Source organism: Fundulus heteroclitus, chromosome 2, assembly GCF_011125445.2.
Source record: "Fundulus heteroclitus isolate FHET01 chromosome 2, MU-UCD_Fhet_4.1, whole genome shotgun sequence".
In the NCBI taxonomy this organism is placed as follows: domain Eukaryota; kingdom Metazoa; phylum Chordata; class Actinopteri; order Cyprinodontiformes; family Fundulidae; genus Fundulus; species Fundulus heteroclitus.
This window is the reverse complement of record NC_046362.1, coordinates 11,764,735-11,791,860: the sequence shown is the minus strand read 5'-3', so window position 1 is coordinate 11,791,860 and position 27,126 is coordinate 11,764,735. Positions and strand designations below refer to the sequence as shown.

Sequence of the window (27,126 nt, the reverse complement as noted above, 5' to 3'; positions counted from 1 at the left end):
GGGGCTCGCATTTAAAGTGTTATTTTTATTTTTTATTTTTTTTGCGACATATTGAGTGTGAATGAAACTAAAGATACTTTTTTTTTTTTTTTTTACTGAACCCATTTCTTTGTTTTGTTTTAAATTAACATGTATACATACTTACACCTAAATTAATACAGGCTTTAATTCAAATATATGAATCTGTTTTTCTTTATCATCAGTGATCCTAGTTTTAAAAAGTGTCGTCAGGATTTTTAGATTCAATTAAACCAATGTCACCTGTTTTAATTATGCAAAATAGTCTACATATACAATTCTGTATACTTCCCCAGATTTAGCATTGACAAGCACAAATGTTTTATTTTTTTCCAAGACTGATTATGTATTCTACTGTTGTGTTGTATGGGTTGATGTAATAAGCACTGAATTTGTTACCTTTTAAACCTTCCCTCTGCTGCAGTTGTGTGGCTCTTTTCAGGCCCTCTAAATCACGCCACGTCCCTGAAATTTGTTCAGTTTTAGATAATGTTAATGTATAGCCTGCCATTGGGTTATGCAGCAGGACAATTATCCAAAGCACCTCAACAAGACCACCCTTAAAAAAAAAATATCTAAAAATACTGGTGTTGGAGTAGCTTTGTCAAAGTCCAGCCTTAAATCCGATTGAGATGCTGTGGCATAAACTAAAACAGAGCATTCATGGCTGGACTAGAACAAGTCTGCAAAGATGAACGGGTCACAAAGATGTAGAAGTCTCATTACCAGTTCCTGCCAACGAAGGTGGTTGTTGCTGCCAAGGGTGCCACAAGAGGTTGTTAGTTTCAGGGGGCATGTGTGTTAAAAAAGGGAAACAAAACAAACAAAAATCATTCTAAATCTGTAAAGGGTCAAATGCTTTTCCCTGCAATTACATCCAGGAACGCAAAACAAATAATGCTGAACCAGAGCTGAATTTAGGTATTATTACCAACCCAAGATGTTAAAACATAATTCATGGTAGAAAACGGAGTTGACATTAGCAGCAAACATTGTTTCTGGTGGTTTCCTGTTCAATAACTGCATTTAGGCTGAGCTACTTTTTTTCTTGCAAAAAATAACTTTTTTTTTAACATAACACCCAAAACTAAAATGCAGATTACACAAAATTGGGGAAACCTATGAATACTTTCATTAATAATGGATTAAACAATGCTGCACCTTTTCAGTATTTCTTTTAATGAGCAGCTGGACTTGACCACAGTTTATTAGAAATGAAAAGCGATGAAAAAAAAAGATTTAAGGATGTAAACAGCCACAGAAGTTTGACTTTATTTGCTTCACAGTCAACTTGTACTTCACAGTTTACATGTAATATTCCATATGTACATCCGTTTAAGTGACTTAAGTGCAAGATATATTACAGTGAAGTTATTTTCCTACAGTGCGTCTTTGCCCAACACACCAAATGTGCAGTCTGTGAGTTTTTCTTATACTGTGGCAGCATGGTGTCAGGGAACAACAAAGAACTACAACATTAAGGTGATTTGTTCTGACATATTAAGAACTGAAAAGCAGAAGCAAATTAAATTATAATTGCAATATTTGTCATAAATCCATAGCAATCATCAACAGATTTCATGAAGTGAATGGGCATCAAGATCCTAGGTGAAAGCCTGAAATACTAACTCCTGGAGCTAAAATGTTATAAATAAAATGGAGAAAAAAACTTTCTTGTTCATATATAAAAATAACATTTACAAAAATGTAAAAAAAAAAAATCCAACATAATAAAAATACAATAGGAAAAAAAAAAAAAAAACGGTGTCTCCAGATTATTATTTTTTTAACCCTGTGAGGCACTGAGGTAAAATACTTCCAAAGACGCAGGCAAATCCACACAGAGATCCTCAACAGATGCTACAACACAGCTGCCTCTCTGAATGAGTCGATCCATCTGTTCAAAAACAGCAACGAGAACGAAAAACATTCTTAACATTGGCGTATCATCGCGCAACGATAAACTGCATCCATCTTTTCTGCCGTACGTACCTTTGGGCTGTTTGGACATCGTCCGCCCTGAAAATGTAGTAAAGTGTATTTTTGTGGTAGAGCTCAAACTGCTGCTTCTGGGAGGAATCCACTTTCAACACGAAGCCCAACAGGGGCTGACTCTCCAAGGCTGCAACATCCTGGAGGTAGAGCCGAAAACAAAAGGCAAAACGTCAGACCCGTTAAAACTCCGGCTAAAGGGACGTTTCTGCCTCTGCCGGCACAGTTGGATGTGCGTACCTCACTGGCGGCGTACGTGTACAGGACTTTGTCTTTAATGACGAACCACAGCCTCTTCCCCTGCTTTTTCTTGCCGTTGGACCTCTGCAGATAACCGCTCATGGAGGAATCATCAGTGCTTGCAGACACCTGAAACCAAGAACAGGCAGTTGCATGAGTTTTCAGGTCTTAATTAAAAATGCGCTTATGTTGTAACATTATAAAAAGCTATTTTATTGTCACGTGAGGAACACGTGCTCTGGGCACACCATGTGAAAGAGGGAAGATTTTTGATACCTATTTTCTGAACAGTGCCCTGCAATAGTATTCATACATTTTCAATGTAATCTTGGAGTTTTATACAACAAGACAATACGAAGGTTAAAATGGGTTTATTTTTAGTGTATCAGAGTTAAAAGGGATGAAAAAAATGGACACTGTACTTTACATATTATATTTGTAAAAAAATAAATAATTGGATTTTATTTATTTACTTATTTTCAAATTTCATCCTTTTCCTTCTACTGTCCTGCTAAGCAGTACTTTGTGTTGTTCTATCACAAGCGTGTGCAACCAGTGGCTTTAGGTCTTAGACAATAGCTCTTAATAAAATTGGCTTGTATTTATATGGCACCGCACAATACTTTAAGATATGAAGAGGATAAAAAAGGCTAAAGTTAACCGTTTTTAAGTCAATAAATGCATCAAATACATATTTGTTTCATTTCCCTCCTTATTTTTGGCCAAAATGGAATAAACTGCATTTGTTTAGGTTCCGCTGAAGAAATTGTTGTAAAAGTGTAGCTTTTTCTTTGTACTAAGACGTAAAAAAAAGAGACTTAAATAAAGTTGTTCTTTTTTAATTTTACCAAAAACCAAACAGCATTTTTATACGATATTTATTTATAACGATTAACAAGTGCTATTTTTTTCCCCAACGGTCAGGTTTTGCAGCGGCTCTAGGTGAATGTTGGATTTTTTGGATCGATTGTATTTATGGCTCCTTAAACTGCAAAGGTTAACGAGTCCTGTTCAATCACATAAAATAGCGACAAGAGACAATGATATTTGTGGTAGTCATGTGACACAATGGGGTATGAAGTAATTTACAAAACACTAGTCAAATATGCAATAAATTCAAATATGCGTTCCGATGAGGATTGTTTGTCAAGTAGAAAAAGTACTAATTAAAAATAACTACCGTTGAACGGGTATTCTACATACTTCTCATTAAGCCAACATTTCTGTATTAAAAACTTTCTCTCTTTTTCTTACTTGTCAGTTGTGCTATTCTTATCCTAAATGTCATGTTTTTATTAGCTATACGTGGAAAAGCATCACAATAAAAATAAAATAAAAGCTTGAAAACATAGGCTTGTGTGCAATTAATCTGTAGCTGAGTTAACGACCTGAGTAAAATAAATTAATGTTTCAAAAATATTCTAATTCAGTGATTATGACTGCGTGTGAATCAAACGTCATTCAGATCGGGACAAAGCATCGGTTACCTCTGTGAGGGTTGCGGGTATTCTCTTCTGCTTCCTGTTAAATGCCAACGTCGCCTTGCTCCCAGGCGTTATTGCTGCAGCTGAGACAATTTCACCTGATGAACAGAAAGTGCTTTGAGTCTGAGGACACGTTTATGACCCTCCAGTGTCTAATCCACCGAGATGGATTAGACACTGTAGAAGTGCAAGAATGGGGATACGTCGGCCGTGACTGTTAAACATGTCTGGTCTTACTTTGCTGCTGCTGCTGAAGAATGAGGAAACACTGATCACACACTCGTGCTGACTGGTTCTTTAGATATGCAAGACGATGTTTATTGGAGGAACACGACTGGCAAACCACCTGAGGGGAGAGAATGGAAAATTTCACATTATGAGACACAAGTGCAAATGTTTAAATCTGTCGATTTGTTTGTTAATGGACTTTAAATAGTCAGCTTGGATGTTCTGAAGCGAGTTTCTGAGATGTTATTACTAGTAATAGTTCCCTTGCCTGTAGTAGAAAGATATCATATCACTGGAGCTTGCTAAAAGGGAAATAAATCCTCAGAAAAGTGGAAGCTAACAAGCTAGTCAGCCGTGCAGCACATGTTTTGCTGACTTCAGCAGTTTTAAAGAACTCAAACTGAAAATGTCCATATCTGTGTGGTACAACGCTGTATTAGTGGATATTAAGAGTCTATGATTTCACAGCACAGTTGTTAAGTTGATGAGTTATTTGATCCATTCAAGTAAAGTTAGCTGGTTAGCTTCCACCACTCAGAGGACATATCTACTTTTCAAAAAAGCTCACACATATTTTCTTTTTACAACGGTTAACTATTACCAACTATCTCACAGAACTGCGCCTCAAAAAGCTTTCCGTTTTGGGTGCCCTGCGGCGCCGGAACCGTATCTGCACCGTTTTCGGTGAGCGCCTGGCATTCAGGTTATGTATCCACAAGCTTTGCGTGTCTACAGACCTTTTTATTTTGTTTGAAAAATAGTTCTGGACTGAAGGAGAGCTTTTGGGAACATACATTTTTGGAAGATATGTCCCCAAATACGCGCAATAAAATGCAACTAGGCCGTTTTAACACGTGATTACACTTTGATATTAATGATTCCATTAGCAATCTGGATGTTAATTTTGAGGACCTTTTCCTGCTGGAAGGTGAACCTTTGTTGGATTCTCAAGTCTTTTGCAGACTAAATGTTTTGGATTGCTCTGATTTTAGCTCCATCAATCTCCTCCTCAACTCTGCTCAGCTTCCCCGTAACTGCTAGAGAAATACATGCCCACAGCATGATGCTGCCACCACCAGCTGTCAGTGTAGAGGTGGTGATTGATGAAGCAGTGCTCTGAAAGATATGCTTTGGAAATTGATTTATAACCAGACCCTGCATTAAACTTTTCTACAATGTTAATTTCGCCACTAAATTTTATTTAGGCGTATTATACTACAGTATGCATGCTACAAGCTTTAGTTGTAAAAAGATGTAAAAATCTATCTATCACTTCCTTCCAATTCATACCTATACACCCCTTTGTGTTAGGTTAAAGAGGGATGTGAAGACTTTAGCAAGGCACTGAACAAATTTACCCTACTAACAGTTTTATTATTATTTTAATTATTTAATCTACACTTATGTATTTGCCTCTGGAGAGTTAAATACAGAAAACGAGCATGTGTTTGACTCCGAACCTTTCCGCATGCACGGCAGTGGTGTCTCCTCCACGTCAGGGTAAAGTCGCAGGTGCAGATCATGCACATGGTGGTCCGTGGGTCCGGGATCCAAATGGGCGCTTTGGATCCCAAAAGAGCATCATCAACAGTATCCTCCAAGTTTTTCTGGATGAAAGGAAGAATAATGCAGTGAAATTACCACTCGCTGTTGAAACCTACACTCAAAAGTGCCTAAATCAAAGTAACGCGTGGATCAGAAAACAGCAACGTGCGCCCTGAGAAAATATTCTTACCTCAGCTGGGGTGTTGGTCGATATAAAGCTAATTTTCTTCTTTGTATATTCGCTGATAGCCGAGGAAATAGCCTTAAGCCATTCATCCCGCTCTGCGGCCGAACTTTGGAAAGAGAAAAAGTAGAACCCTCTGCATAACACCGACAGTAATCTCATTTATATGAAAGATATTACTGCAAAAAGAACAAAAGCCTTTTCCTGACTTACCTTGCAGAGAGAATAAAGGAGCGCTCCACACTTTCTATGTTCAGCTCATTCTGATAAGCCTCATGACTGGGTTTGCTAACCTGTAATTATTCTCATTGTGAATGGCGATAGCAGCAGGAAGCTCATCTCGTGATTCGAATGTGATTGCATGAAAAGTGCAAGGACATAAGAAGTAGGTCTCACCTTCATCCCAGCCAGAGACAGCATGTTTTTAAGCTTGTACTGGCCCGACTGAACAGGGGTGGTGTACAGCAACACGTCGCTAAGCTAAAAGGCAAAACAAAAAAAAAAAGAAGCAGAAGTTTGATGGTGTGAAATGCAGATGTAGGGTGAGGGATGCCCACGATGTGACATGCTTCCGCTCTCTCAGGTCATGCAAACTGTCACCACCAGTATACTGGGTTTGCAGCAGAATAAATTTTCTTTTCAGACTCAGTAAGAACATGGAGAGAGCCTTTTTCTCCCTCCTAGCTGACATATTGAATCGTTTAAATCAATTGCCAATTGGTAATTTCTTATTCTAGCTAAAGCCCTCTACGTATCTTCTGATTGGTTAAAATTCATTGTTTTTTTTATAGTTTTCATTTCTGTGTCGGATCTGTTAAGTCAATTCTGCCTTTTGTCAGTTAATCTGTAAATATAGATTAATTTTACTGATAATCCATTTACACTTTCATTCAAGCAACAGTTCCAAGTGATTTTTCTAATAGGCTTTGATGAGGGTTTTTTCTCCAGTGGTGGAATACAAATCATTGCACTAAGGGCTGATAATTGTTGACAATGATTCACATCAGATTGATGATGAGATCATTAATAGTTAAATACATAGGATTGTATTACATATTAATCATAAGCTAATATGATGCAAAATGGTGCTATTATACAAGACAGAGCAGATGAATTAAAGGGAAGACGGGTTAATCTAGGTTGACTGTCACCACAGAAGCCTCCTTGATGTCATTTTCAAAGTTGTGAGCTTTGATCTAAAGACAGCTCAAAGATTCTGATACATTAGATCCTTATATCAGACTGGAGTGTTACTGAAAAATGACAGAATGTTCTGCTGCGCTGGGAAACAAAGCTCTTCCTGTTGGACTGATTGTACAGCTGGTTAAGACAAATGGCTCAGTCGTGTGTGTGTTCTCACTTCTTGTTACGAAAACAATAAATACAAAAGAGGTAGCTGTGTACTCTACCAGGAAGAACATTCTGGGCTGCATGATCTTCCTGGACAGCTTCATCAGGACACCCTCTTTGATGTAGATCTGGAGCATAAAGACAGTCATTCATTTTTAATCAGAAGGTTAAAGTCGGCTTCATAGCAATGTAGCTGCGATGGTCCAACAGTCGCAATGGATTTGTCACTTCAGGAAGAGTTGTAAATGAAGACTAAAACTGATTTTTTTAGAGCCTTACCCGTCCAGGCTGGACAATCTCATGGTTGCCGTTCAAATGACACTGCACCCGAACCAGATTCTGGAAGTTATCCTGGGATAAAGTAAACATGAGTCAGTGACATTTACAGGCATTCCCTGGTCATGTGATAAAAAAAAATGCCTTAAATGTTTTGATACTGCTCTTACCCCATGTTTCATGATGTCATTAGCGTGATTGGCCACCTCTTTCACAAGAGCAAGGGCAGCTGATTGGATAAAAAAAAGTTTTCTGGTGTTATATATTAACCCACAGCATTGCTCAATATAAAGTACAGTACCTTGCTAAAGCACACAGAGTCCTTGAACTAATTCATATTTTGTCACATTGCAACAACACATTTTATGTCGCAGAATAACACTAAGTAGCACAGGACTGATCAAAGGAAATGATTTGTGGTTTTTATTTTTATTTCCAAATGAAAATCTGAAAGGTGTTGTTTGCATTTTTGATCACCCCCCTTTTTTCTGACCCCAGTAATAAATTCCAGTAAAAGTAAAAGTAATGCAATTAGCAATTAATAAAAAAACAACACAGGATGAGCAGGGTTACAGAAACTAAATCCAGTTTGTGGGTGAAACTAAATCCAGGGCAATCCTCAAAATAAAATCTGTTGGAAGCAGCAAAAGACAGAAACCCTTAACATACAGAGAGCGCTATGAGGTGATTATTTATTTCCATGTGCTAGAATGGTCCAGTCAAAGTCCAAACCTAAATGCAATTGAGAACAAATACCAAACATTGCCATGTGTAGTTGTAATGTGACGTGATGCGGGGGAAAAGTTCAAGGGATATGAATACCTTTTGCAAATCACTGTACAGTTCATGTTACACAATTAAACACAACAGCTAGTTTACCTTCAGTATCTTTGTAGTCCTTTGAGTCTTCTGACAGATTTTTTAGGTAGTCTGCAAAAGTAGAGAACACATCTGAAATCAACAGTGCAGGCAAATGAATGGAAAACTTGAATTTCAACACTGGGTTTCAAGTAATCGCCTTTCTGTGATGTAAATACTGAGAATGTTTTGGAAATACAATCCCGGATAAGAGGGTCTGCAGGTGCTTATATAATGTAATTACCCGACAATGACATGGGCAGCATTTGTCACATTCTTTGGACCTGATCCATTTGAGGCAAATAACCACTTCAAAAGCTTCTGTTATGTCACTATGTCTGCTTTGTGCAACACTTTAAAAGTCTGGACTATTGAAGTAACCAAACTTGTAAGTTCTGGACACTAGAGGTCAGTGTGGTGAAGAAGCTGAGGCCTTACAGGCTGGATACATGAGCACAGGTTAGAATTCCATAACAGTACAAAACCATGATAAGATTAGAAATAAAAATTAATGTATGAAGACATTCTGACTTAAGGGGTTTAAAAAGACATTTGTTTTAGGGGTACCTGTGAGCAGTAGCTGGTACTGAGGAATTCTCTGAACTGGCTTCAGCAGGTAATGCTTCAGAGCCAAGCTGGCACAACGAGGAGTCGCCTTAAAAACAAAAAGACAGCTTTCAGCTTCCTATTTAGACACAAACAACGAAATGTTACCAACATCCGCGATTCATGAACAGAGGGGAAGAGGACATGAAGGTAGTTGGTGTGAGAGAAGAAGATGCAAAAGATAGGGTTAGATTAGGGCTGAGCGATACAGCTTCAAAATAAAATCTCAGATATTATTATACCAAATCCGATTAATTATTTTAAAAACTTGCTTTCATTTCAAGCATTTTGTCTTGGAGTTGCAGCGAAACATGCTTGTAAAACAAGATGGCGGCCCTGCCGATGTAAACAATGAAAATATACCAAAGTGTTTGCTGCTAGTGATATTACAGAATTAGATAAGAACAGGCTTCACTTCACTTGTGTAACATCAAACTAACTCAAAAAAGTAAATGAATAAATTAAAGCATCTCGTCTTATGGTTAAAAAAAAACGCTTTTTCTTTACAACATTTTGACAGTATATCTTCCTAAAAATATACTCAGCATTGTATCCTATTCTCTTCACGGAAGCCCAATGAGTGCATTGGTAAAATAAAATCCCAATTTTTCAAAGACTTAATCTTAATAAATTGTACATTTTAATTAATTGATTAAATTGATTTATTGCCAAGGTTAGATGGAGACAAAATGAGTCACTGTGACGAAACTTGAAAGGGAAAAGCCAGATGAAAAAGACAAACACACTACACCGAACAAGGAAAATAAAAAAAAAAACAGGTTTGGCCAGCAGGAATACCTCAAATTCTTTGACCACAGCGCCGAAAGCGGAGTTCTTCTTACTCTGCTCTTCCAGTAAGGTGACATTCTTGTCATACTCACGGATGTATGTGGAGTACATCTTTAGATAGGGTCCTTTCTTCAGGAAGATGTCAGCCACCTGGGAACTGTCATCCCTGTACACGAGGCGAAACCAAAATTGATGAAAAAGTCATGAACAGCTTTTATGTCTCTACGTGCAATTACAGTGGGGGCATGGCATGTCTTATACTCAAACAAAACAGGAAGAATATTTTATCACATTTGTTTTCAATCTACAGAATGTGAGGAAAACAGAGCATTAGACGCTTCAAACACACAAGTGTCTGCAGATGTCTTCACAACGCCAACGTTTCAACTGAAAAATGCCTGAAGATTTATTTTTCTGGATTATCGCTGATCTAGTATTTAGTCTTATAACCACTGCTTCTGAGAACGGCTTCACGTCTCTGTAGGGCTGAGCCATATGTGCCAAAAATAATATCTCGATATTTTTTGGCTGAATGCCGATATATGATATTTATCTCGATATACTTTTGTTTTCATAAAGCAATTATAAAAAGGCATCTCTGAATCAAAGCTTTATCCCAAAGGTCTCACTGGCGCAATTATTAACAAACAGGTATAGATAAATAAGAGAAACAGCTAAAAAAAAATAATAATCTACTGGAATACATAAAAGTAGAATGCCGGTGCAAATGCTCAGTTATGCCGGTCATCTCAACAGCAAACTGGCTTAAATTGGTGTCGAAATATTTTCATAAAAAAAAAATTAGGCAAAAGTCTGGTTGCCTCCGATTTAAGCCTGTTTGCTGTTATACGTCTGCTCTACGTCTGTGTTGCACGCACTCGACCGTCTGGCCTTATATCAGGTATCCCAGCCAGGGACGAGGTGACTACATTCTACAGCTCCTCTGCATTATGTCTGATGTCGCCCCACAAGCCTTCTTTTACTTCGAGCTTCGGCCATTCTACAACATTAATCGAACCTAGATGCTGGTCGCTTGCTGACATTTTTAGGGTTTGTGGACTTGCTGACACAACCATTTTAAAGACATTAGCTCTTTAGCAAAATGTCTACATGGTCTTTTCAAGTATTTCGATAAGTTTGAACCAATCCAGGTTCCCTAGCATGCACTAAAAAGGCTTCATTTTCTGAGACACATCCCTATATTATGATGCATGGCCCACCATGCTTCACACTATGGCTTCGGTTCACTGTTTAGTTTAGGGGTAGCCCGACACGCTATCTGTGGCCTCCTAGGCCCTAAAAGAGCAAGTTTGCTTTCATCTGTCCATTAAATGCTGCACAATTTCTCTCTAGCCAAGTTAGTGCAAAACCATAATCGTTGTCAACTGTAAACCTTCGTCAACCCCCCAGTGCGTAACTACTGATTTAACTCAGATTTTTTGAGAAATGCTCTTTAAGCAGCATGTTATTTAATGCCTTCATCTTTAAACAAGGGCTGCCTGTTTTTTTACAGAATGAATGACCTCATTGGTTGAATCCCTCCTGTATTGTGAAAACACACTGATTTAAATACACTGAATCAGCAGCAAGCAAGTCATACATGTTGCAACTGCTGGTTTTCTATCAGTCTGGACTGAACACAGCTACTTCTGTAAAGCCCGGTATTTGGTAGCGTTCACCGCCTTAGATGGATTTTATATTAAAGTGACCTGCAAACATTTGTGCAAAGAAATAAAAACGCTTTAAAAAAAAAAAAACAATATACCAGTTGGTAACTCTCTGCTTCAGCTCTCTAAGCAGGTCTCGGTTGAGTTCGTAGAGCTGAGGGAGGTAGTACAGGATCTGGTTGAGATGACGTTCCTCAATCACAGGCTTCCCGTTCTGACGAGATGCCTCAAGCACGGCATCACGGAAGTCCTGTAAGGTCAGAAGCAACGATCGCATTGAATCCAGGAATTCGCAGCCGATCGACACCAAGGTTGTGCTGAATAAGGTGGTTACACGTCTGGTTCATGTTACTCTGTAATACTAAAGGTTACGGTTTTAAAGATGACTAAAGAGGAACTCTTCTGTCCCACGGTCTACGACTCAAACTGATGTGAATTAGGAAGTTTTATATTTCCCAAAACTGAATCAGGAATGAAACCAGAGAGCAAGGAAGCCAGAGGCACCACTGAGCAAATCTTTCTGATGATGTGGAGACTTTTATGTGGTTTATAGAGCAGGTGGCAAATCAAGGCCAAATAAAAACAACTCCTGTGGTGAACTTTTTCTGAAATGGTGCAGAAATCGTTGGCTCACATGGGAGTGATGTGGCAGCAAATTGCTACAATGCTGTGGTGTTCAGTTTGGTGATTTTTGTTTCTCCAAACATTGTTTAAATCTGAATATGTGGTTTGTTCTGCATGACTGGACACTCTTCCTCCACAGAAAAACAGAGACCTAAAACCACTTCCTGCTCATGTGCTCATGATTCAGTCCAACCATGCCCTCATTTCATAACCCCTTTTTTTGGCAGATATCTACTTCTGTGGCTACACGTAACTTCGTGAAAATAAGGATGTAAAGAAAACAATAAAACAATGGGGGGGGGGGGGACTTCTTCTAAATGGCTTTAAATGAAAACATGTACATTTGAGTTGTTTTTATCTCTTACCAAAAGGTTTAGACACAGTGTACAGAAAAATGCATTAGTATGCATTTATTAAATAGAAAAAAGGAAAATAGTTCATCTGTGAAAGACAAACACTGTGAAATGTCACATTAGTCACCATTTTGTCCCTACTACATCTATGTTATACTTTTCTCACCCATCTCCCTGAACCATTGTGCATCAGTTTATATATTTTTGAAAATCAATGTTTTTTTTATCTATTTATGGAATTGTGGAGCCAAACAGTCAAAAATGGTCAAATGTCACCTGTGATTTAGTTTATTTGTGTATTATGTTCAAAAGACTTTCAATGAAGATCCCATTTCAAATGATTTTGTGTTTGATTTCACTTTGTGCTCTTTGACATAGTATGACCCCTCATTAGGGATGGGCCAATTACTGGGTTTGATTTCTTGTCTGGGACGTTTACTATGTCTGACCGCTTTTCTTTTTAATAAACTGTGGGTGACACAAAGAGTCTCTTTGTTTAAACAACAGAACTCTGAGCAACTCTTGTTTTTGTGGAGCAGAACATGTAAAAATAACTTTAGATCTTTGTCAATGTGGTGGGGAGGCATTAGCCCTGATGAGAGCAGAGTGTTGCATGATCAATGTGAAACATCCTGTGGCAAGAACCTGCATTTTGCGGTCAAAAAAGAAGGCACTAAATGAGCATGAAGAAGGCCAAATAAGCATGGCAACGGCGCTGTCAGACAGTCACAGAGACGCTTCGAGGGATATTTTGTAGAGAATTACAGCAAACCAACAGCTTCTTGGATGACACCAGCGGCTCATCAAGAAACTGACTGAATATTGAAAAGTTTGTCTGCCCGAAGTCGTTTGGTCCTGACATTTTTATTAATGTTTATTGCTGTCTTGAGCTCTATATATTAATGCTGATCGTTGTAATGTAGTGAATATGCCTCTTGTACGTCAATGAGGAAGTCTGTCTCCACACATACTATGTGGAGGACTTTAACTCTTTAAGACGAGTCAGGATGTTATATAAAAATACGATGTTCTTCAGCAGTGGCAACACTGCCATCGTTCCACAATTACGCCCAGCTTTATGCAGCTATTAACAGACGTGTTCATGTGATTGTGTCCACTTTAGGAATGGAAATGCCTGTTTTGTTAGGAATTAATCTGCTGATCAGACCCCGTTTTCTTTTTCAGTGAGAATAAGAGTGTCCCTTAGATGATCTACATGCATTTCATGCACATCAGCGCACAGACAATTGTGCATTTACATCTACATTTGACAAAAAAAGAAGAATATTCACAGTTTACATCCGACTGAAGTCATTTTCAGCATTTTGAGGTGTGTTACTTATTGTATGAGGCTAAATGGGTTTCTTTTTCCTTGTACAATTTTAAATCATAAAAGCTCAAACACATGAAACAACCTCGCGTTCGATGTCCTTGGGCTAGATAAAACTGAAGAAATATATCAGTGGATTTGAGTGAGTTTTAGTACTTTGTGGTGTTATTTATTGACCCAGTAGAGTCAAAACAGAGAACTGATAACTCTCTGGAGATTTGATTACGATACAGGCTTTTCTCACATTGCACGCCATGTACCTTTATCTGGAGAAGCTCTGGAAGACTCTGTTTTTGTTTTTCACATCTGTGAAAACATCTGTTTTACACTTTGGTTATTTTTCCCAAGGGCGTCAACCAGTTCCGAATTCAATGTGAAAAACTTGCACAAAGCAAAGCCTGGAACGGCAAGAGAGACCACCGCAACCGTCCTTAGACTGAACTCCTGACTTTTCTGTGGCTACATGTGTCTCTAAAGCAAAGAGACAATTAAAAAGGGAGCCCCAGATCTGTTGTGGTACAGCTGGTCAGCTGTGTCGGGCGACCTGTTTTAGCCCTCCCAGTTTTAAATGTGCTTGAGAACAACATGCAACAACAAGACATTTGAGCAGGCTTGGAGTCTTTTTCATGCCGTTGTTCCTGATTACCATTGGGAGTTTAAGGCCTGGAAGAGGAGCGGGTCACCTAACCAGGGTATGGGCTGGGGATGGGCGTTGGGTCCTGGGGTTTTTTAGTGGGCTCTTGGCTGGCCATTCGGATCGTGTTGATCCCCTCTCTGGGTGGATGGGCTTGTGCGTCTTCGGCGCTGGTATCCGGGTGGGGGGTTGGTGCCGGAGAATTGACCAGGTATGTCAGGTTTGGGATATGTTTGGTTAGGGGTGGTTCCCCTCCCCTTCCCATCCTGATGGGGGTTGGATACCCCTCTTATTAGCTGGTACCTTGACCTGGGAGTATAGGATGTGTGTGGGGATTGCCAGTATGTACAGCATCTCTTTTTTATTTTATTTTTTTTCTTGTGTGGGCAAGAGAGTATGCCTGTGGGGGCACTAGGGTGGGAACGTGTGAATGTGACTGCGTACCTGGTTCTCTGTTAGTCAGGTTGGGTTTGGGACTGCCCCCTCCTCACTAAATGTGGAGCCCATCCCCCCATCCGGTTCCCCTCCATTGGCTGCAGCCTCCCCTCGTGCATTGGTGGTCTTCGGTGTCCGGGGGCTCTGGTGTGTGCTGACTCACTCCTGGCGGCTGCTTCGTGGGGCATGGGCTACATGGCTCTGTCGGGCCCTGCTGCGGGGTTGGGTGTCCACAGGCCTCTGGTCTCTGGGTTCATGGCTGGATCCACCCTGGCTTATCTGGGTGCTGGTGGAGCCCGCGGGCTTGTTGCTGCGGCTCCCGGGGGCTTCAGCACTGTGGCTGTTGGGGGGTTTACTGGGGCTCTCCTCTGCTCCTCTCTGGGATGGGGGAGGCAGCTATCCCTGTGTGGGTTCCTCTTGGGCCCCTTTGTGCTGGGGTCCTTTTGGGCGTCTGGGGTTCTGGTTTCCCCAGTGTCTGCCTCAGTGCTCTAGGGGGTAGGTCTTTGGCTCCTCACAACCACTACTGAGCATTTTTCTCATGGAAATACCTCACATATACAAGTGCACTCTCACAAACACCTACAGGTGTTTGGATCCAGGTGCTTACAGGTTCACTTTAATACAGATAAACCCTATCATTAGCTTTGGTTGTTACTTTATATAGTAGATCTTGTATTAAATAAATCTATGTATTTTTCTGCTATGTTATCAAGGTATTGGTTGTCTGTACCTGTGATACTTTTTGGTTGGTTTTGTTGTTCTTTTTATATCTCTTTCTGCAAGTGTAGAAGCAGACTCTGAGGATGTTATCTTGTTCTCTCTGTTTCCTCTCCTCTATTTTTGCACCTTTTTTCGCCATTTAGCATTTTATCTTTTTCTCTTACTTTCTTTCTCTTTTACCTTTCCATTTCTGCGTCCACTGAACGTGAAATAATCCCAATAATAATATCTAATAAAGTTTTTTTTGCACATATAACAAGCACAACTGCAAAAGCAGTAAGGCTCAACTTATGAAAGTAAAATACGTTTCCCAAACATAAAAATATGTTTGGGATCAGGACAGCAATTTTTAATGCTATACTGCCAGGTAGGACACATAAAAAAAAATTAAAAAGGAAACTCAATAATAGTTTTATGTCTTCGATTACACATTAAATTCCTCCAAAGATGAAGAGGTTCAGTAAATTTCTTCCATCAGCATTTACTGATCACTTGTCAGGGGAAAACCAGAGGAATGTGGCAAAAAAAAAAACAGCTGAGCTGCTCAGGGTGTGCCTTAATTTCTTGACTAATAAAACACATGTGGAGAATATGAGCTCAGGCAACAACATAACATGAACAGAAACATATCAGACCCTGCTATTGCCAGAGCAAAAACAAAGGTTGTTTTATGTGGACAGCAAAGCTATTTAGGTCACATGTGTGGTTACTTACAACATGTAGCAGCTTCAGGACGTCAACAAACCTACAAGAAACAGGAATGGAGAAATACAAATGGAAGTCACAAACAGCAAGTGAGGAGCAAATTCGAGTACAACTAAACAAGTATTGCAGTGGTTGGAAATCGCCTATGACATATTTGAGATGGAGAGAACTACATACTATACTAGAATGCAACAGGATGTTTATTTAAAAAGTTGGAAGCGATGTCTCTTTTCCCTTTACATCAGAAGGCACACCCACGTCTTTATTTGTCTTTGCCAGCAAAAATTTAGTTTTTTTTCCCCCCTGTAATTTATGTTCTTTGTACATGCACAAAATAAACTAAAGTATTTTGCAAAACCCTCTTGCAGAAATAATCTCAGACATCTACTTAAATAGCTCTACGTCTAAACCATCAGCTAAATAAGCTGACGCTTGTTGCTTTAGCAAAATTTAAAATAGAATAATAATACATATATATTAACTAAGGGCTGCACAGTGACGCAGTGGGTAGTGCTGTTGCCATGCAGCAAGAAGGTCCTGGGTTTGAGTCCCACCCTTATCCTGGATCTTTCTGCATAGAGATGGGAGGGTCTCGACTTTGACTGGGCCATTCTAACAAACTCCAAACCCTTTCTTTAGCTCAGGCTGCACATTCCAGGTCATACCCAGCTTATAGCAAACCCTAAAAATGTCTTCTAATAGTATTTTCTTCAATAATGGCTTTCTTCTTGCCAGTTTCCCTGAAAGATTTATATAGCACAACTAATGGTTGTCCTGTTGGCTGATTGTCCCACCTGAGCTGTGGGTCACTGCCATTCCTCCTACTCCACAGTTACCACTTCTTATGGGTTTTTGTGTGTTTCTATGATTTCTGGTCTCCTTGCTCAGACCAGGCTGGATGGGTGGACATCCATGCCTCGGTGGCCTTGGAGAACTCTGCTAACTTTATTTTCAGATGATGAATTAACTAATTACAGGACTCCTGAAGGAGTATCAGAGTGAAGGGTGCCGTCTAGAACTGCACGGCACGCTGAAAGAAATTTTGGAAGCCACATATCATTATCCTGTGACTTTAATTAGGAGCTATTTCGTGTTGGTCTGTGACATAAAATAACCTAGTGGCTGTAATGTGACAAAAGGTTAAAAAGTTACATGGCTATGAGCATTTTTCCAAGGCAATGCGAATTAGTAAGCATATCTGAGGGAGAATGAAAACAGTCGACTCTTACACGCTCTCGGAGGTCATGATTTCCGTGGCGATGTGTTGTATCTTACTTTTCTTCTTTTCCCTCTGCACCTGTCAAAGATGCAGAACCAGACTGTACTTTAGCACGCGTTGTACGTTTCTGTGTCAGCACATGCAGCGTAGCATTAAGACGCTCGTGCAGAGCCTCCGTTCCAGTGAGAGGAAAAGAAGAACAAGTGCTGGGAGGTGATGCTTGATGCACGATCTCAGCATTGTCTGGGCCTCACCATGCTCTCCTCTGGCTGCTCAGGGTCATCTTTACCCGAGTTAAAACTGCTATCATCTTCATCCTCTTCATCCGAGGAGTTGACCGCGATGTCATCGTCGGAGAAAGTGTCGTTAATAAAAGCCACCTCTTCGTCAGCTGAGTTTCTGCTAAAAGCATGCATAAATGAACATGTGAGTACGCAGGTAAGCACAAGCCTGAGTTCCGATGACGACATTTATTTAAACAAATTCACATATGTAACACAAAAACATTAAAACATGCATACAGAAAACAGGAAATATACCAGGCTTTTTATAGCACCTGAAAAAAAGGAGGGGTTAAAATTAAACACCTTGCTTCAGCACATTATCTGATAAACTGGCCACGTACCAAGGAAGATTCACCTCTGTACATTTCCTGCTCCAATTGAAAGAGAGTTTTACAAAAATATACCAAGAAAAAAAAACTTGGCATGCAAGAAAAAAACAACAACTCTGAAACGATAATGATCATTACTGTCACGCTCCACTAGCCCAAGTACATCTGCTCGAGTAGTCAGAGAGCGCTAATTTGGCTACATACTGCCAAACCCAACGGGTGTCTTGAAAACAATACACAAATTACTAAACACGACACAGATCAGTAAGCTTGCTGCTTTTAAAAAGATGAAAGTCGAAAAAATGGCTTTAACAATGCATTTTGGGTCTGAGATTCCAAAATTCCCCGAGGGAGCGCTGCATCTGAAACGGCGGCACCGCCCTTAGACACAACTGCAGATAACCATTACAGCCGAGAGCTGAGAGTCTTTAGGTCATAGTTTGTCAGCTTTTGTACTGAACTGTGGCCGTTCTTTGTGTGAGTTCTGCTCAGGGTACTTTTTCAGCATGCGTCTGTTACGCAGTTTGAACCACAAGAAAAGAGCCATGTTCTGCCATACAAAGCAGAGAGCCAACAGGCTTGTACTCGGTGTTCTTTCTTAGAAGAATTAGTGGGCACACATGAATTCCTAGAAATACCAGAACCTCATAAGAACGAACCTTAAAACATATCTGACCGGCAGACAGTTTTATAGAAAATATTCCCTCCTGAAAAACACAGTTATATAGTTCAACAAACATTTGCTCCTACAGCTCCCTGCTCCATTACTGAAACCTCTGGTAGAGATGTGCAAAACGCCCTAAAATAAAGCCAGCATTTTGCTGCGATTATCAAAGTTTGACCTTTGGAAATTACTTTAGCTTCCAAACTTCAGTCCGTGTTTAGGTTTCTCAAACAAACCCTGGTATGAGAAGCTATTATTTTGGAGCCATACCTCCTACTTAAATGGCTTGCTCTGTTGTTTTTCACCATTTTGAATGGTGTCTTCAAGAAATGGGCCTCTGTGGTACATCATATCCGTACCACAGGAAACCAGAAAATTGTGGATCACTAACTACAGGTTCCTCAGCAGTCAGCTCAACATCAAAATGAAAACATATTACAAAGTAAGGCCTTGGTTAGCCATATCTTATAGATATCGTTTAGGAGTGCCAGTAATGGTTGCACTGGCCATTTTGCTAAAAATACACAAATCTTTGCGAGGTACTTTCCTCACTGAATAAATGTAATTAAATTAAAGGTTGAACTAAACATCAGTGGGAAAGAACCATCCTGCTAAAAAGGAATAATTTGTTTATTTGTTAACTTTATAATGCATTTCTATCTGATTCTGATTCTTCACCAGTGCTGTGAAATACCCCAAGGCCCCATTTTAGGCCCCCTCCTCTTCTTGTCATATAGGCTTTTCTTTATGTTTTTTTATCCTCATCAATGGGAGCCTTGCTTTGTATAAAAAAAAAAAAAAAATAAAAAAAAAAACTGTTTGAGGTATACAATCATGGATTGTGACTTTACAGTCAAGGCACATTGTAAAGTTACTTAGTAATTTACTTATATCTAGTTGCTGTAAATGTTTGTACATTTGGTCTTGATTGCAAGACCATCTGGAAGCTGTTTAAAACATAGTCAGGTTCTGCCATTAACCAAATATTTTTGCTAGTAAAGTAGAAGCATGAATTATCAGGGACATCACGTGTAAGACACATTATAGCGTATAAAATTAGGTCTACCTGTCATATCCCGTTGGCATCTGATGCTGTCGGGAGTTTTGCACCAGGGAGAAATATGGGTCCTGTTCCTCATAAATCCCCTCGTCATCATACAGAGAGCTCTGCCAGCCCTCGGTGTGAAAAACTGGAGGAGCAGGAGAAGGAGAGGCAGCCTTTCCAACGTCGATGTTCTCATAATCTGGGGTATCAGAGTGTAGTGAAATGGTCTCATAGATGGGAGACTGCTGTGGTTCAGAGCAAATCTCATCTCCGTCAACGCTTTGTTCAATGCCGGTTTGTGAAAAATGGAAATTATTATCAGTGCCAACAAAGGCTGGAGTGTTCTGATTTGCAAACGGATCCCTGTGAAGATTTACTCTGGAATCATTCACAGTGGATTCAGGAGTCTGGTTTGATATTTCTACCTTATTTGGTACTGGCTTCTTGCCTAGCTTGAGTTCTAGGATTTTCCTAAAGGAGTTTTTCTTCTGTCCTTCAGATTGAATGAGGTCTGCCGTAGAAAAGGACTTGGACTTCTTTTTGGCAAGGCTACTACGAGAAGGCTTGACGTTTCCAGTTGTTCCAGGGTCACCGTTCGCTTTCTCATGTGGAAGTAAAGGCAGCTCCCTTCTCATTAGTCCCAGCGATACTCCATCTAGTAAAGTGTTGGCGGCTTGCTTTGCTTCAAAGTCTTCTGACACACTCATACGTTTATCCTCGAAGGATTCCTTCTCCTCAATCAATCCCAACGTGCTGTTGTTTCTACGATGCTTCCTTGGCATTTTGCCTTTCGTCCCTTTGTCCTCTGCTGAAAAAATGACCGCTGGAAGATTGTTGTGCTCAGGTGGACTAAGCACGGAGTGGAAGGGCAGATGATGCCTTTCTTGTTGATAATCCACAACTTTCTCGGTCAGCTTGTCATCCTCGCCGTCAACGCATATCTCTAGCTCATAGATGCCGTTACTTGTATCTTCAGCATGCACATCCCCAGATGGAGTCTGAGTAGCAGAGAGAGGTGCTTTTAAGGGGTTAGATAACAAAGGTTTTTTCTTGGCAGGAGGGACAGGTGGTGGACAGGCCTGCCTTGTAGACAGAAACACCGGTTGACTATTTTCATTGCCGGGTACGCCGGCAGACAGGGATGAGCATCCCTTTCCGTTTGTTGCCACCTCAGCCTCTTTGACACTTACTTCCCTCCTTTCCTGGATAACAGTTTCATCCCTGTCCTTCCCCACCTTTTCCTGATAGGGTGGAGGATGTTTCCTGGGTTTCCGTGGAACAGGGACAGGCTTCCTAAGGACTGGCGGGGGACGTTTGGGTTGCAGTACACCGGTTGGCTTTGAGCCGAGACTACCATCCTGTTGTCCTGTTCCAGGTACATCTTGATGTATTGCACTGGGATCTGTGCCGTCACTTCTTGTTCTGAGAGATGGTCCAACAGTCTTTTCAGGACTGACGGTCTTAGAGTCAGTGTTTTGGGTTTGAGTCTTATTAATGTTATCTCGATTGATGATATTGATTGCGGAGTTGTTGATCTCTTGGCACTCAGTATGGCTTGTTTTCACTCGTTTGTTATCCTGAGACTCCCAAGGTACAGGAACAGTCTTTTTGTTTTCTTCAGTCCTGTCATTGTGTGATGCTTCAAAGTCTTTCTTTTCGCCCTGCTGGAGCTTCATTTTTTTGTTGATGCATGTGCAGTTTTCTTGGCTGCACAGGCAAATAGGAATGATATAATCCTGGTTAGGCTTCTTTCCATGTTGAATCCTGTTGTGAGAATTAGGAGCAACAGCTGTCCGATGGGTTTCTAGAGCGGGTTTAAAAATGGGGGCCTTGGATTCTACAGCAGCGGGGAGTTTGGATAGGCAGGGCTTTGGAGCAACTGCTGGTTTGACTCTGCGCGGTGTGCCAGGAGACAGAGGTGCGAGGCCATCTCTTCTGGGGACTAAAGGATGCAGGACTGGCCTGCGATCATGAATGAACTTTGGCTTAGGCGGTACTGGTGGCTTCTCCATGCCTGGGGACAGAAAAGAAGTAGACAGGGAACTTAAACGACGTGCAACGAAATGACGGCAGACGATCTGATAACTGGAAGGAAATAGACGTAGATGTAGATGTTGCAAATAAATAAGCATGTGGCAAAATCAATGTAAACTCACCATCAAAAGCATTAGAACTGCAAACATTTGGCTCTGATATCAAAAGGTTAATATGAAACAAGACACCAACAGTTCGCCTTTTCCTTTCAGGTATTTCAATCTGTATCTGATACACAACCCAGAATATGGCATTATTTGTAACTGAACACCGGATTTTTAGATACACAAAAGTATGGGAACATGGCACTGACCGGTCTTTGCTCTTCCCCAGATGTCTCCTATTATACTGATTATCCAACAATAAGAAGCGCTAAATGTCTATTTGCTGTTGCGGTTGGCACGTGGAGCCTGCATTTATAGGTTAAGGTGATCTGGGGGTGGGATCTGGGGATTTATTTAGTAAATTATTTTAAGGTTAAATCAAGCTTCTTAACCATCCATCCATCAATTGTCCTCCGCTTATCCGAGATCAGATCACAGCCAACAGGTGGAGGAGAGAAACCAAGACATCCAGTTCATTCTGGGCATCCCGAGGCATTTCCAGGCCAGACAGGATATATAGTCTCTCCAGCGAGTTCTGGATCTTCCCCGGGTTCTCCTTCCTGTGGGACATCCTTGGAAAACCCCCAAAGGGAGGCGCCTAGGGGGTATCCTGATCAGATCCACATCAATTGGCTCCTTTTGAGATGGAGAAGCAGTAGGTCTATCTGAGCTCCCCCCGGATAACAGAGCTCCTTCAGCTCTTTCTTCACCACAGCAAACTAAAGCACTGTCCAAATTATTTCACACGAAGCACAAGCCACCTATCCATCACCTTTTCCCTCCTACTATCACCTTTTAAAAAAAACACCTAGATACAGTACTTGAACTGCACTGCTTGATGCAGACCAACCTCCAGCCTGGAGGCAACAGTCCTCCCTTTTAGAACCAAGATCCAGATCTAGTCCTGGCTGCTTTGCACTCGGCTGGGAACCATTCCAATCCACTCAGGAGGTTCCGTCCGTCCGTCCGTCCGTTGTCTTCCGCTTATCCGGGGTCGAGTTGCGGGGGTAGCAGCTTCAGTAGGGAGGCCCAGACGTCCCTCTCCCCAGCCACTTGGGTCAGCTCCTCAGGAGGAATCCCAAGGCGTTCCCAGGCCAGCCGGGAGACATAGTCCCTCCAGCGTGTCCTGGGTCTTCCCCTGGGCCTCTTCCCGGTGGGACGTGCCCAGAACACCTCTCCAGGGAGGCGTCCAGGAGGCATCCTGACCAGATGCCCGAGCCACCTCAACTGGCTCCTCTCGACGTGGAGGAGCAGCGGCTCTACTCTGAGTCCTCCCCGGATGACTGAGCTCCTCACCCTATCTCTAAGGGAGAGCCCAGACACACTACGGAAAAAAATCATTTCAGCCGCTTGTATCCGGGATCTCGTTCTTTCGGTCACGACCCAAAGCTCGTGACCATAGATGAGGGTAGGAACGTAGATCGACCGGTAAATCGAGAGCTTCGCCTTTTGGCTCAGCTCTCTCTTCACCACAACGGATTGGTGCAGCGCCCGCTTCACAGCAGACGCTGCACCAATCCGCCTGTCGATCTCCCGCTCCATCTTCCCCTTATTCGTGAACAAAAACAAGGAATCATATCAGCTGTAAAGATTAAATATGGGACCCTAAAGGTTCCAACCAGACACCCACTTCTCTGCTGCACCTTGAGATCCTGTTCATGAACACCTCAAGCAGGACAAGGAGAAACTACTGAAAAGAATTACAATTTAGAGAAAGATCCAACCAACCTAATTAAGAGAATCTTCACCATGCAACACAGTAAGGGTCCAAAACCAGGGGTGGGTAGTAACTATTTACATTTACTCAGTTACATTTACTTGAGTAGCTTTTTGAGCAAAATTAACTTTTAAGAGTAGTTTTACTGCACTGTACTTTTGACTTTTCCTTGAATAATATCATTACTCAAGTATCACTACTCTTATTTGAGTAAAATTTCTGGCTACTCTACCAACTGTGAGTAACTTCGTGAATAAAGAATATACTGATTTTAACCAAAAATGCACCAGAGAGACAAAAACCTAGAGTCTATGTAAAAGTGAGACTTCCTATTTGTACACAAGTTTTGTTGTTTTCATGCTATTTTCTATCTGCTGAGCTCAATGAGCCATTTGAAGGTCAAATGAGCGTACAGTAAACAGTAGATATTGTCATTGGAAATACGTTGCACTGTTCTAACATGCTGTATCTACATTGACTGCAAGTATTGCTTACATGTTTAATGTTGAAAATATGGTTTAGAAAAGTTTCTTTGGCCTGAATTTGTTATTCTGCAATTATATTATTCTTTGTATAATTTTGAATTTTTTACTTGAAAGTGCCAGAATGCTTTTGTCTGTCCGATTACATAATTTTTAAATATTAACTCATCAATTGTTATGGTTAGTTACTCAGTACTTGAGTGACCTTCTAACTAAATACGTTTTTACTTAACTTGAGTAACTTCTTGGCTGACTACTTTTTACTTTTACTCGCGTAAACATATGTTGAAGTAGTGCTAGTCTTACTTGAGTACAATTTGTGGCTACGCTACCTACCTCTGCCCAAAACACATTGGCAAAACTACAAAGTTAATCAAGGGCAAGAAGTAGAAGATTTTACACAGGCCAATAAAATGTATAGACTTAGACCCTACAGTGCGTGCATTTTATCTGGCCAGGAGGGGCCTGAAGGGACTAACCCCCATAACAAGCAACAGCTGAAAGAGGCTGAAAGGTCTCCTATCAGCAGGCCACAGGCTTTCTGCAGTTATTGCAAGCATAAAGGATTTACAAATAGGTATCGGGTATAACTAACTTTGATCTATATTAAGTTCATTTGTTGCCATTTGTTTGCTAGGGTAAAAAAAAAAAAAAGAGTGAGGATTCACTGTTCTGTTATAATGTTATTTTTTGAGCTATGTATGAAATCTTGATGTAAATACCGGAGAATGATGTCTACCTCTTGTCTACTAGTCATCTTCTCACGTCAAACCCAGATGTTTGGAGTCTACTGCAAAAATTAACACCAAAAAATAAATAAATAAATGCTGGCCTCACTGCTCACTTTCTGCATCTACTAATCCTAACCTAACCTCAAAAGAATCTAATGTACTGCATCCCTGAGGGGCTCCTGTGGGTGGGTTCTTTTGCCGCCCCTCTTCACAGCATAGCAATCCAGCTTATGGCTCATGTCAACAAGCGAAGGAGGAGGAGGACAGATGGGAGAAGAAGTGGGAGGCAAGCTGGAGAGGAAGGGGTGCAGGGAGTGTCAAAGCAAACTTGTACATCTGGCTGAACCAGTGTCCCATGTTTTTCTGCCATGCTGACAGAAAGGGATGTAGCTGTCAGGAGAGTTCCCTGTTTACAAAGAGACAGCGTGAGCAGCTGAAAGGGTATAAATCTTTCAAGAATTGGAAAATGAACAGCACGGAGTTGTTTGATGTGCAGGTCTTATCATGTGACCAGTTATGTAAATAAAGAAATAAATACATAGTAAGCTCATAAACGTTGTACGGTCAGTTGTTTTTTACAGTTTTATTCTAACAGTCTGTGAAATTAGAGATAACTTTAACTTTACCATGAGTTACGTTAGGGTCCTTATTTAATTTTCTAACAAGGGTTTTTATTTTTATTTTATTTTCTAAGTAGGCCAAGAGTAAAAAATACGTAGACCTTAATGCATTTTTGCGGTCTTCATATACAAAGAAGGAGGAAAAACACCGAAGCTCCTGATCTAATCCTTTTCCACTTCTTTAATATTGTTAAAACTAAACAAAGCACCTCATCTTTTCAGGTTATATTGCCTCGGTGGGACCAGCTGTCACAAGCAAATCGTTAACCAAAGTTAAGTCGCTCACCTGGGTTCATCCTGTCCTCATTCACTTCGCGTTCAAAACGAAAGCTGGAGCGCAAAACACATCCCTCATGTCCGGAAACACTCCGCAGTCCACTCAGTCCGCCTTGTCCGAGTCAAATGCTGACATTTTCCTTGCCTCTGGATCGAGCAGCACGCATAATGCTTCGACTCAGTGGATCGGACCCGCCGGTGTCACCTGAGAGACGCGTCAGGGAACTTCCCTTTTTGGTTCCCTCAACCATCCGCTAGGGGGCCCCAGAGTGCGTAAATATTCACCAACACAAAATAGGACTTTGGAGTAAAACTAAAAAATAATAAAGCTGAGGCGTGAAAGAAATCAACAAAAACGATAAAATAATAATAATAAGTAATAATAATATAGATTTAATAATTCATACTTTATCATTTATTTAACCTACAAACTACTTAGGCTATAATGATTAAAAGGACATTCCAGTGGCTTACTGTTTTAGCGTAACTTTCCAGTCACATAATTTTCCACATAACTCATCAGTAATATTAACAACTGTGTGACTAATAAGCCAAAACTATGTTTGGAATCAGACTGGTAGGCATCTTCGTTTAACACGTTAAGTGAAGGAGGAAGTTAAAAGTGTGTTAACTTCTCTTCCCAGCAGGGCTTTCATCATGCTGTATCTGTCAGCAGAATGAGCAGCTATTTGAGTCACCTACAGCAAAATAAAAGGAATGGTGGCACGATTGTAGAAAGAAAGAAAATGTCTATTAATATATCTTTTCGCACTTACAAGGAATTTGACTTGTCTGCACCATCAACACCAAGTCAAATTCCTTGTAAGTTCGAACCTACTTGGCAATAAACTTGATTCTGATTCTGATCTGCATACACTTTGCTCTGCAAAATTGGCATATCCCCTTAAACCTGTATACTAGTTATCACAATACAAACACAAAACTCGTTGTTTATTTGTTGTGATTTTATGTGATTTACCAAAGAAAATTACCTAATCAAAAAGGCATTTTTTTCCAACTTTTTATACACTGCCTGGCCAAAAAAAAAGGTCACACACGCTAATATTTCATTGGACCGCACTCAATGTGGTATTGTTTCGATAAGCTTCTGTAATGTCACATGATTTATTTCCACCCAGTGATTCATTTTTCATTTTTCACCAAGCATTGATGGTGGTAGAGTTTTCCCGCTACGCAAAGCCTTCTCCAGCTCATCCCAAAGAATCTCAGTGAGGTTAAGGTCTGGACTTGTGGCGGCCGATCCGTGTGTGAAAATGATGTTTCATGTTCCCTGAACCAATATGCCCGTGCAATTAGAGAAGAAAAACTGCATTGATGAAATAACCTGGTCATTCAGTATATTCAGGTGGTCAGCTGACCTCTTTCTTTGAGCTCATACTGTTGCTGAACCTAGAGCTGACCAGCTACAGTGACCCCAGATCACAGCACTGCCCCACAGGCTGGTACAGTAGGCACTAGGCATGATGAGAGCATCACTTCACCTGCCTCTCTTCTGATCAGAGCACCATCTCCCACATGTTTTCTGCGTTCCTAAATGACAAAATAACTACAAATGGTGCATC

The 27,126-nt window shown here is 40.6% G+C and overlaps 1 protein-coding gene across 2 annotated transcripts; it reads right to left on the bottom strand.

Annotated features, from left to right (window-relative positions):
- Positions 1-1,256: 1,256 nt before the first annotated feature.
- Positions 1,257-25,759, bottom strand: LOC105938568 (FYVE, RhoGEF and PH domain-containing protein 6). Of its 2 annotated transcripts, none has more exons than XM_036147773.1 (21): positions 25,554-25,759; positions 19,601-21,593; positions 17,512-17,656; positions 17,268-17,335; positions 16,048-16,078; positions 11,336-11,487; positions 9,580-9,736; positions 8,743-8,830; positions 8,197-8,247; positions 7,488-7,546; positions 7,321-7,392; positions 7,101-7,169; positions 6,088-6,171; positions 5,905-5,984; positions 5,698-5,800; positions 5,423-5,569; positions 3,972-4,080; positions 3,738-3,832; positions 2,251-2,379; positions 2,011-2,150; positions 1,257-1,915 (listed from the first exon to the last, which is right to left on the bottom strand). In XM_036147773.1, the coding sequence occupies exons 1-21, from the start codon at positions 25,561-25,563 to the stop codon at positions 1,879-1,881; spliced, it is 3,819 nt and encodes a 1,272-aa protein (XP_036003666.1). In that variant the 5' UTR covers positions 25,564-25,759; the 3' UTR covers positions 1,257-1,878. The 2 variants fall into 2 exon arrangements, with proteins under 2 accessions (XP_036003666.1, XP_036003658.1); XM_036147765.1 differs by having other exon boundaries at positions 17,512-17,659; positions 25,554-25,758.
- Positions 25,760-27,126: the final 1,367 nt, after the last annotated feature.

What these genes read in the sequence shown, in the direction of transcription:
- LOC105938568 (XM_036147765.1), bottom strand. An exon ending in AGCAGCCAGAGGAGAGCATG is followed by an intron (nt 17,336 to 17,511) that starts GTGAGGCCCAGA and finishes CATCTTTGACAG; the next exon opens with GTGCAGAGGGAAAAGAAGAA. An exon ending in ATGACATCATGAAACATGGG is followed by an intron (nt 7,393 to 7,487) that starts GTAAGAGCAGTA and finishes ACTTTATCCCAG; the next exon opens with GATAACTTCCAGAATCTGGT.